The sequence below is a fragment of the Anser anser genome (genome assembly GCF_964211835.1).
Source record: "Anser anser genome assembly, chromosome: 2".
NCBI lineage: Eukaryota > Metazoa > Chordata > Aves > Anseriformes > Anatidae > Anser > Anser anser.
Window position 1 is genome coordinate 76,164,176 of NC_139721.1, and position 12,316 is coordinate 76,176,491.

At 42.0% G+C, this 12,316-nt stretch overlaps 1 protein-coding gene across 1 annotated transcript in view; it reads right to left on the reverse strand.

Moving 5' to 3' along the window:
• DAP (death associated protein) overlaps positions 1-3,523 on the reverse strand; it is a 48,335-nt gene extending 44,812 nt beyond the window's left edge. The window contains exon 1 of the mRNA XM_083822804.1: positions 3,361-3,523. Coding sequence (XP_083678930.1) covers positions 3,361-3,415 — 55 coding nt within the window. The 5' untranslated portion in view covers positions 3,416-3,523. The remainder of the gene's footprint in view (positions 1-3,360) is intronic.
• Between the last annotated feature and the right edge of the window lie 8,793 nt (positions 3,524-12,316).

Sequence of the window (12,316 nt, forward strand, 5' to 3'; positions counted from 1 at the left end):
GAGCAGCTGCAGGTGGTAGGGAGCTGATGAGAAGCCACCAGCTTCTAAGGCGAGAAATAAAGAGGGGAACCAGTTACCGGCAACAGCAGAAGTCTGTTTGCCCAGTTGCTGGATGACAGCTTAGCTCTGGTTATTAACTACTGTTTGCCATGTTTGCTCTGAGGGGTAGACAGAAGCGTCTTGTTTATTCTGTGACTGGTAACCTGTGTTCCCCTTAAGGGTACATCTCTGCGAGACACCCTTTTGGAAATGCATTAAGCTACCACGTTAATCAATTAATATTCAAGACAATCTGGAATCGGTAATCATTCTCATTTTACTTACCCCTTCCTTCCTCCTAGTTTCCAAGACTTACTCCCGAAATAAATCACACCAAGTCACAGAAAGCACCAAGTGCCTGCAGAACCACTGCAAGCCTGGGCACTGCTCATTTAGATGGGTGATGTGCAACCTCACGGCCAGAGGCAGTCCCTTCTGGGCAAACCTTTTGGTGCAAGTGATATCACCCACTGTACTAGAAATCAACAGTACAACCAAGAACTTTAGCACCTCCCTGCTTTCCTTCAGCGTAGTATTAAATATTAATACAAAATTTATTTCTCATGAACCATATCAATATAATGCAATCTGTTATTATAAGATGTATGAAAAGCTAATACTGAGGGAAACTTTAAACAAGCCCTTCTGCACGCTTAAGGGAACATACGTTAGTGTCTGACAAAACAAGAATGGAAGTAAGAGTTATTATATACCATTATTTCATAGAAATCCTGGCTTAGAGCTATTTTTTTAAATGCAGAACAAAAGCACATAACTATTTCCATGAATCTATTGTAAAGCTTCATAAATAAACTATTAATACAATCACCTTGCTTTATTCATCCACAGTAGCTATTAGAAGAAATGAACAGCTGAAAGCATAATTACACAGCCGTTTTCAGAGTGACTGCAAGCCGTACAAAACCTACTCAGCATTGTATTATGGATACATTGATCTTACTGACAGATGGATATATATATTTATACATGAGGGTCCCAACTTAAGCTTTATTAAGTTTCAGAACGGAGTTCAAAGTTGCTTCGTGTACCCTGTTGCCAGCCTGAGGTCTTAAGGTTTCTTTCCATTTCATTATCCTTTCTGTTTTCAAGTGTTTTTCTTATCTTTCCGCCTTGCCCCCCATGGGAAAGATCAATGCAGAGAGGAAGCTAACAGACTGAATGCAGTCATAAGCAAGGGCTAACCGCGCACATGAAATACAACGAGTTTGTCAATTCAGCTTCAATTTCATGATCTAAATCTTTCCTAACATTTACGCAAGCGATTCATACTCAGCGGGGTAATACATCCCTAATTACAGAAACAACCATATGCAGCAAAAACAGAGCTGTCGAGCCATTAGTCAAAAAAGTTCCCCCATTTGCATCTTCGCCTTGCTAGAAATTAGCCTTTTTATTTATGAGCACTATTCCAGCTGCATACAAGTAGTCATTTTTTGTTGGTGTTTTCAAGAATTCCTTACTTCTATTTTATTAAAACTTCCTTACAAACTGCCATATGGCATTACATTATTATTCGAGGATCTAAACCAGCTTGGGATAGAGGATTAAAACCCAGCTTCAGCCTGTACAGTAAGTATAAACTGCCATTAGTCAGCACATTTTTTGTGGATTCTCGAAGTGTTAAAAGGACCACGCGTCAGAGGGACTTTCTTCTGCCAACCAGTTCAAAACCACCCTCCTGCAGGAATGACTTGAGGAATGACTGTAAAACATTGGTTGTCTCTGGCCTCAAAGACAGAGTTGGCGATCCCCTTCCAAAGCTGAATTGGTGCATACTCACAGAATACCCTCAGGGTTGCTACGGACCTTAAAAGGTACAAAGCTGAGCAAGGTCTTCAGCTCGTATGTGGATGCAAGTCTTAAAAAGGAAAAGAAAACACTGAAATACTCTGACAGCAATGAAAACCTGTATTGTACTGCAATTACAATTTTGCACTGTGCATTGCTCATTTCTAAAGGTGGCCTGTGAAGCCTAAACTAGGCCTTTAAAATAAAAAAAATCCCACGTTTAAAAACACAGGTTTTGAAACAAAACTTTAAAACATACAACAAAATAAAATAACACAGCCACAAAGCAACTAACTGGAAATAGATGCCACTCATCCTTTCTCCCTGTCAGTCGATGGTTTAGCTGTGCCCTCTGGTTGCACCAGTCCAACATCTCAATAATTCCTTCACACTGAAGCTGAACTGAAAGTGAGTGGATTTGAGGAGCTATGGCAGCAAAAACCATTGACATCTGGCAAATTAGTTTGGCTTAGTTACCTGAACCAGCTCACCACCAGGTCAGGCAAGGGCTAACGCTGGGACAGGGCAGGCTGCAGAAGTGGGACAACTCTGCTCAGCCAAGGGATCAGTTTAACTCAGCTATTGAATTGCATTTGCCACACAAAGGAAAGCAATTACCTCTCACTTCTCTTATCTATTTAAAGGAATTTCAGGTCCTCGCTATAGTAAAGAAGCAGAATTCAATTCAGGTTCGAGGACTGCTTTCAAATCTGCAACGTAAAATTTAGCTATTATATCCCATCAAATTATTTGAATTTGAAACTAGCTGTTCTGTGAATTGAGAATTTCAGCATTTTTGGACTGAAATACTTGAAAAACTATTCCACGAGGAAGCGTTACAAAACATAAGAAAAGGTGTCAGCGCAGGGACACTGTTCCCCTTCTAATAGCGCAGTTCCCCTTTCAATAGAGCAGCAGTGAAGAGGAAGAAAACCGAACAGCAGCAAGGAACAGTCCCACTGTGCAGAGGAGCTCTGGCCGTGGCTGGTGACGGGTCGATGCCACACCAAAGGCAGGCCCAGCTACTCCCCACGCCCAACCACTGCTTCCCTCACCCCTCAGCACATAACACCGGGTGGAAACGGCCAGAACGGCCTCGGCGGGGCACTCAGTGAGCACCTCGCTTCCCACCAGGCCCACCCCCAGGATTAAAGCTGGGGACGAGCCAGCACCCAGCCAGCTCGCCCCGCTGGCGCAGCGAGGCAGAGTGCCGGCACAAAATGGATGTGGGGCGCGCTGTCAGCTCCCTGCCCGCGGGCTGCTCCTTCCCCGCCCCGCGCAGGCAGGGCACGGCTCTCTCCCTAAAGCTGCGGAGGGACGAGAGCCGCACAGAGCCAGCCCGGGGGCTCCGGGGGGCTTTGCTCCGCGGGGACGCGGCGCCGGAGCAGCCCCTGCCCGCCCTCCTGCCCGCCCAGCCCGGGGCACAGCTCCGCTCCGCTCCGCTCCGTCCCCCCCCAGGCCCGTCCCCGGAGGCGAGCGGAGCAGGAAGGAGCGGTGCGGCGGCGGCAGTACCAGCAGGAGGGTGTCCGGCCCGCGTCTCGGCTTTCTCCTTGGGGGGCGAAGACATGGCGGTGGTGGCGGCTCCCGCAGTGCCCGCACGGGCGCGCCCCTACCCCGCTCCCCGCCGAGGCCGCGCCCCCTGTCAACGTGGCTGCCCCGGGGCTCCGCCGGGCCGCGCCCAGGCACCGTGGGGGCGGCACCGGGCCCGGCCCGGCCCAGCCAGGCCCCCCGGGCACGGAGGGTGAAGCCGGGCCCGGCCCCCTTCCTCACCCGCCTCGGGGCTGGAGGCTCCGTGGCGTACGCGGGGCCCGGGTCTGAAAATTTAGTGCTCGCCGCCGCTGCTGGGCGTGCAGTGAGCGTTGTGAAACCGCCACCTTGGTGGTTTCCGTATTTTTTTCTTTCCTTCTTCTGCCCTGATATGAGTGCGGTTTGTGCAGCCGGTTCCTGCCTTTAAAAATCGCGTTTGGATAGCGTGTGCTGTTTTAGAGGGCAGTACACCTTTTTATTTAATCATTAGGGTTGGAAAAGACCTCCAAGATCATCTGGTCCAACCATACCCCCTACCACCAATGTCACCCACTAAACCATGTCCCCAAGCACCCCGTCCAACCTTTCCTTGAACACCCCAGGGATGGGGACTCCACCACCTCCCTGGGCAGCCCGTGCAATGCACGACCACTCTTTCTGAGAAGAAATGTCTCATGAGCAACTAACCGGCAGGTCAGGCCTTCCCCCTCGTCTTGTTCTGCCAAACCACACACGGGTGAAGTGGCGTGTACAGCGCTCATCTTGCTTGCACCTCAGATCTCATTATCTTTTCCTTTGAAATCACACTGCTGATTCACACCCATACAAGATTTTTTAATTTTTTTTTTTCCAAACACTTCGGTTACACTATCAAAATAACATGGAAAGGTATTGAGCACAGTGCCTAAATCAATTATATTACCAGCAAAGTGTAAACCATACAAGTTTGGGTTTTCTTTTATAACTTGCCATAAGGAAATCTAGCCCCTGAAAGCTGAGCGTGCAATGGTTGCAAGTTGAACCCTCCAAAAGTGCTGTAGTGGTACTGCCTCCCAGGTGTACCATAGGGAAATTAATGTAGCCATGTGGTGCAGGTCTTTTTTGCAATTCCTATATTACCCTTGCCAAAATGTAAGTAATGGGTAATGGCATGTGGGGATTTTTGGCGACAGACCAAAATATAATCACATCATAGTATCCTTAGCAGTCTGCATGAACAAATGTTATCAAAATACTGTAACTTAGTTGTTGCATTTTGCTGCTGGGTAATTTAATTTTCTTACACATACGGCACTTTGAAGTCTCAGATTATATTTTCAGCTGTCACCTTCTCTGTAGCCTAACACAAATTACTCCAATTCCCCTTCCAATCTCTGTCAAAGTCTGTTCAGATTATAATTTTTTTTTTTCTGGGACAAAATTATCTCCTAAATGGAGATTATAATATTTCCCTGTCTACTTTCCTCTTGGTTTGAATGAAAAGATTACATGTTTGGTTATTCTTGGTTTTCCCAGGTATGCTTGGCTTGGAATTCCCTCTGCTGGTTATGGCAGTCAGTATGATGTTTTGCTGTTGCAGGTTTACTTTAAACCAGCTATTATAGAATTGAAATTCAAGAAAATGTGCTTTATGACATTAATTTTTTTTTCCTCTGAGAATCAGTAATACTTTCATATTTCAGTGCAAGGATTTTGATGTGTGGGGGTGCACTGCAAGGAAGCATTGCATCAAAGATGTACTTGGCTGTTGTTGGGAAAGCTGCCAACATTTCATAACGCTCCAACACTTGAATATTGCCATTAATACAAGTCCTCGTATAAAGGCTTGCTATGGCTTCACTACTAAAACATGACATCCACCCTGAGTATGTGTCAGAAATGCAGGGCTGGAATAGGGCATTTCCTGCAAATGCAGCTGTGCATCAGATTTGGGAGCAGGGATCGCCAAGCAAATCATTCTGGTGCAAGAACTGGCATGGGGGAATAGAGATAAGAAACGGAGATGCCAAGGTGCAGGAGGACTTGGTCTGGGTGGACAAGGAGATGACGAGAAAGAGTTGAGTAGGAGGCGGCTGAGAGGTGAAATGAGAATTGTGGCAGCAGGGTGAATGCCAGAGTGGGAGAGCAGAAACACCTCTTGTCACGCACTGAAGGGAAACTGGCTGGCTGGATGAGGCTAGGATGGGAAGCCCAGAGGGAGAGAGGAAAGGCCGAAGGTAGGTCAGGCAGGAGCAACACCCAGAGGATCAAGCTGCCGAAAGGGAGAGGAAAGGATCTTCGCTGCCTTCCAGAGCCTGAAGATTCTTGGGTGGTGTTGTACTTTCTGGAACTTATAGTTACTCATTTCCTCAAGTGACGGGTCTGTGCAAAAGCTGTTTTTCTGCTTGCAAAAGAGCTATATAGGTTTCAATATGCCATACGATAAAATTTCGTTTTGAGTTATTAATTTATTAGTGTATTTAAAGTGTTTCAAGAGAAGCAAAAATTCAAATTAAAATATATATGTATAAAATAATAATAATATATTGAGATTTGGAAAATCAAGCACTTAAATGAGGAAATGACATAAAAGTTCTAAGAGAAATTTAATTTTTGTGCAACAGAGCAATTGGTTTCTTGGCAGACCTAAGGCAACAGGCATTCCTCCTGCTAGAGGCATTGCCGTAATGTCCTTCTCGATTATGCCAATAAGCAAGAAATACAGAGGTGGGTGGTAGACATTAAAATGCCAGGAGCTGTCAGTCACTGACGTTTCTAACAGTCCTGTTATTTCTACCAGGAGGCATGAAGGATAACAACTGTGGGAAACTTGTGAGGAAAACAGGCAGAGCATTTACAAAAAGTTGGCCTAACTTCCACTGCCAAGCCAGCCACACCTGGTGCTGACACCCGTGTCTCAGGGGTTGTAGCAAAGGCAAGTCTCTACTGGAAAAGCAGTAAATGAGAGCTTCACAGGACAGGGCACTGAAATGCAGAAGCACTGCGAGGGAAGAGTACGTAAGTCAGGCTGCTTAGAATATTTTTATTTCCTGCTTTAACCTGTTTTGAAGACCAGTGTTTATTTTAGAATAAGAGCACTTTTGTGAAAGGTTCCACAGCACACCTCTTCAGTTCACAGTTAAGAGCTCATAATAGGCATCTTAAGCATCTACAGTGCTATCCGGGACAACCAGGAAAGAACACTCTCCAGCTACTACTAATTTTAGCTAAAATAACAAGCAAAAAGAAGCTACGTGTTTTGTGGTAATGGTGGCGGCAAAAACCCAGCTTTCCATGTTCCTTCCCATCCCACAGTTAAAGGAAAAAATAAATAAAGAAAAAGAAAATAGGAAAAAGCCCTTTACAGAAGGAAAAAAAAAAAAGAAAAAAAACAACATGAAGAGATTAGATAGGAAAGCATGCAAAAGCATGCCAATAGAAACTATTTTCAGTTGCACTTGACCATTCACAAGACTTCTGACAATAATACTAGGTTCTTATTTTTGTGCTCGATAGCCCAACGTATGTTCAGTAAGCAGTCTATTTTAAAAATAGGCAGTCTGTTGAACTATGATTAGGACACCATTTGTGTCTATTTTGAAACTAGCCCACAGTACTTAACAGATGGCTACAATTTTTTTGTGCTTCTTCATGGGCCTGCAGCAAAGCTTTATGTTCTTCCTGAAAATATTAAAACATGTAGAAAAGCCTTTTCTTGGTTCAAGGCAGGGAGAAATTACAGTAATGCAATCTAGGGTCACTCAGCACTTGAAAGACAGCTAAATATTTTGCTACAACCCTCAAATTCTACCATCATCTCCAGCACACATAAGCACACGTATGCTGTAAACCTTGGGGAGCATGATAAATTGCTCCATATTTAGCCATGGAGTGGGCAAGACTCTTTCAGCGAATAGGCTTGTGTCAAATTTATAGATGAGCATAAAGTCAATGAAAACAACTAGCTGATTTTGATATGTATATAAAACAGTTTCACCTGAAAAGTTAGTTGTTTTGAAAGTTGGGCTGTTTTGTTTCAATGTTTTAAGATATTGGTATTTTTTAAAGATTAAAAAACATGGGGAAACTAAATGGTTTTTTAACTAAATCATTTTTTAAATGATCAGCTCTCCATGTAGTTCTAATCCTTCATGACATTTTCAGGATAGCATTTCTAAGAAATGGTAGACAAACAAAAGGGATTTTTTAGGGGGGAATTTTATCCTTCACTTTGACCTTTTGTGTTTGTAGATTTTTACTTGTATATCTCACCACCTGCTAATAAAACAACGGTTTCACAATATGATACAGTCACAACATGGGAAAATTCCACACTTTTCCTCCTCTATAGAAATAAATAAAGCCTTTATCAAAAGCCCCATAATGGTCACTTTAGGTCTGTCCATTGCTACTCTGCATTAAGAAAAGAGTGCATTTTTAAGACTATGGTTTGCTAGGAAATCTTCAGAGATTTTGTGCCATTCAAAAAGGTGATTTTGTTATAATGTACAGATCTGGGAAACAATTTATGTAAGAAAACAGGCAAACAAATCTGGGACAATGCTTTTCCACTCTTCCCTTACCGATTTTTGTTATATTGTCTTAATGATTAAAGTCACTTGGTTTGCCACTGTTTGCTAGTTTCTCCATATCTTGATGATATGATTGATTCCGTGTTGTTACTCCAACTGCACTGTTATTCTGACAAGAAACACAAATTTATTTGCTTGCTGGATTTGCTAATTCAGTTTTCCAGGAAAACCTATATAATTCATTTTTTTTTCTTTGGTTTTAGAGTAGGTTTCCACTGGGGCAAACATATAAATCTGTGAGTGTTAAAAGTTACTGAACTGAATCATAATGTGATTGTAAAACTCAAAACCTCTTTCATCTTAGTGTTTTATTAAATTTTCTTGGAAATGTTTCTGCTAAAGTGTGTGCAACAGGTCTATCTCATCAGAAAGGTGGAATGATATTTTCATAAAGAAATGTTGCAACCTTATACTGTCACTCTTTCATTATATTGTCATAAAGTTCAGGCTTCTGCGCTGTTATCAAACATAAAATCAGCACAAAAAGCAATTTCTCAGTGTGATGGATTACTGCTGAGATGCCAGTCACATTCAGGAGTTTCCTAGCAAGCTAAGAAGTTGTGCTGTATACCTTTTTCACATAAGCATTCTATTTTTCTGTAAGTAGTTAACTTAGATGTAATTATTACTTTTTATATTTGCTTCTCCCCACTATGGTTTACAATATTATTCTAGCTGCTAAGTTTTTCGCACAGTGCATGCTAAAGTGACATAATTTGATGCTAGGTGTCTTTTCTTTCAAGACCAGTCTCAGGGTTTTTTGTGCTGTGTGGCTGAAGCAGAAATTGGTTTGGACTTCACTGGAGAATTCTACCTTTACAGAAAACCCAAATGGAAACCATTATCACAATATAGCCTCGTGTTAAGCTAAAAGGTAGTGCTTTCCATTGAAATCTTTATAAATGTGTCTACTATTAAATACTGAAAGGAAAATAAAGAAAAATAAAGTGACTAAACATCTGTAAGTTTCCATAGACTTTGTGCTATAAAATGGCATTGCTCACTCTTCCTCCAATGCAGCGCGATTCAATTCTACTTTAGGACACTACTTACAGTGGTAATACTACAAAAGTATTCTAATATGTAAGACTGATACAGCAGCGTATAGATTCAAAGGAAGGAAGGGCAGAAGGAGGGAGGAGTACAAGGGAGAAGGGAAGGAAGGGAGGGAGGAAGGAAGGAAGGAAGGATAGGAAACTTCAGACTATCAGCAGAGATGAAAATGGAATCCAGGCCTCTTGGGGCACAGTTCTCTCCATTAAGTCTCATTAGTCTTGGACCTATTAAAGAAATTGCAATATATTATCATTACAGATAATGGATACATTAGTGTTGCTCAGTTAGAGGGTGTTGCTTCTCCAGCTCTGTAGATTACAAGGCTTCTTTTTGCACAACTGTGAGTGTACACAATCTTGGTTTCCTGAGTCACATGGAAGCACCACTACCAGTGGAAATGGGGACTGTGATTGCTCCTGTGAACTACTGCCACATCCATGGTAAATAACACCAAACTTAATTGATTTTAATGTCTTAAGATTCTTTCAGTTCTCTCATAGAAATTGTTTTTGGTGTCAGAGGGAATTTTGTGGAATTTTTTGGATCCAAATATGGTTTGTTGGACCTCGCATCTTAAAACCCGTTTAAGACTGTAGGATCCTAAACCCTTTTCGACGTTTTAGTATGTGACGTGGCGATCCTCTTGGTGCTAAAGCACAAGCAACCACTCCTAAGCGACATGATTGAAGTTGGTGTTCAGCTTTACACAGTAACAGGACCTGCCATTGGCTTTATCTAACCCCACTTCATTCATCCATGAGATAGTCCTATTAAAAAACAACAACAACAACAACAAAAAAAAAAAAACCAAGAAAACAAAACAAAACACAACACTTTATCTCCTGGAATAGCCTTAGTTTCAGATCTCTGTTAGACAACCTAAGATTTCTGTTAACTCTGCAGAAAATTTATCAATTGCAAAGTTCAGGTATTTACTCCATGCAATATTTATTTATGTTCCTTCCAGAGAACATTAAGTAATAGACAACAACAAATTATATCTTGTGGTATATATTTAGTCCAAATGTGTCTTTGTCTGGTGTAATGTAGTGTTTTTTAATCTTTGAACAGGCCATAACACATAGCTCAGTTGTAAATCTAGCCAATAATTTTCCTTTAGAAACACTACCTTATATAGAGAACAAATTGATAAACAGCAAAAATTCCCTTTTCATCTGAATCCTAAATGCCAGATTTCCATCCATAATTGTACCTCCTTCTTATTAGAAGGAGTCTGAGTTTGTCAACGTTCTTATTGATGTTTTCTGCTGAATGCTTTGTTATAAAATGAACATAATTAAATGTAAGTAGACTGGTATTTCATCACAGCTCAAGGGTATAAGGCTAACACATTCTTTCTCCTGTTATCTCTCTCATCCTCTTTCTTCTTACATGAAGAGAATGCAAAGTATCACAGTTCTTTAGGTTTGGGATGTCTCATGACCTCTCTGCAGGAAACTGCAATGTTTGAACAATGTTGGAAGGGTTATTTTATTTTTCAGTTGTATTCCAGAACTGTGTCAGTTTAAATGAGTATACTTACAAAATATTTGTTGGCTGAGAGCTAAAAGTTATAAGACGTGCTTGAGGTATGCATCTATATTTTATTTTTCTTTGCACAAAAATTCATTTTGTTTATTATTTGTCTCTCTCTTTTTTTTTTTTCAATTGTCCAGACTACATAATTTAAATTAATTTATTTTATTTGCTAGTATTACATTTTCTATACTGTTCATGGAAGTCTAGTTTATGTTTAGCAATTCTCCTGTGTGGAGCGTTTATCAAAATCTAAACAGAAGGCTTTTACTGTTTCATGCTTGTACTGGGTCTGGCTGGGATGGTGTTAATTCTCTTCCTAACAGCCCCTGTAGTGCAGTTTTGGATTTGTGACCAAAACGTTGTTAACACAGCAGTGTTGGCTGTCACTGAGCAGCGCTTGCACAGCATGGAGGCTTTTTCTTTTTTTCACTCTTCCCCCCACAGCAAGTAGGCTGGGGGTGGGCAAGAGTTTGTGAGGGGACACAGCTAGGACACCTGACCCGAACAGACCAAAGGGATGTCCCGTACCATATGACATTCTGATCAGCAATGAAAGTTCAGGAAAAGAGGAAGGGGAGGTGTTTGGGATTATGGCTTCCTCTGAAAGGAAATTCTCCATAACGTTTTTGTTTAATCTGGTGGCAAATTGATAGAAAATTCTGTGAACTGCTAAATGCGGAGTCTGACATATAGTGTGAAAACAGATATCTGTCATCAGACTGCGTGTAAACAGACGTTTCTATATAAATATTAAAAACAAAGAAAGAAACAAACAAACATAGGATATGTAGAGGTATATTTGTTGCGTTTACAGCAGATATGGATAGACCAGTTGGAATGTCATATCAGGAATCATTTCATTTTCTTCTCAAAACACCAAAAGAAAGGTAAGGCACACTTCAGTGTGCATCACCTACTGCGTAACTAATAGCCATGTGTGAAGGCAGAAGTCTGTGTAGACTAATGATTGAAACTCTATAATTGTCCATAAGTAGGGGGGATGCGTTCTCAACTTTTTTCCAAGAAATCTAAGTTTGACCGTCTCTCAGTCCTAACCGGGGGTGGGACTCCTACACAGTTCCATGAAATCCGTCAGCCCTGTACTCAGAGCAACAACTACTGACTGACCTCTAGGGGTATGTCGCCAGGTCTTGCTCAATGAAGAAATCCATATCATGCAACCCGCAAGCATCACAGAGGTCATTTTTCTCCAAATTTACTTACATCAAGAACCTTAGAAAACTCTTCAGAATGTGCTTTTTTAGGCTCTCAGTATCTTTGGTGCAAAACAGATTTGCCTCCCTTGACCTAGTCCTTATTCAGGATCCATAATGCAAAGGCATTGCCCTGAGCAATTCACTGTCTGGGGAGCTAGTTTCCCAAACCAGCCTATTTTCCTGAATTTGAAATGAATTGTCTCAGATACATTTACTCGAACCCACTATATCCTCATTTGGAACAAGATGTAATACCATCAGCAGTGCACCACAGGCTCCTTCCAAGTTAAGATCTAAGTGTCCCTCAGCAACACCCGCAGCTGTTTGAATGATCCTTCTTGTCCCCCTTCTCGTTCTGATTTCCATCTGCTCCTCCTGGGGCAGAGGTTGCTCTTACGCGGGTTCCTGCCATGTTTACCCTTTCATGGCAGCTTCTACAAAGAAAACCTCTGTCCTCTTACATGTCCATAGGGACTCTGTCTACCTGCCACCACAACCTGCCACCACATCGTTGTGTACTATTGTCTCTTCGCATCAAAGTCCTCAGGATGGTAAGCT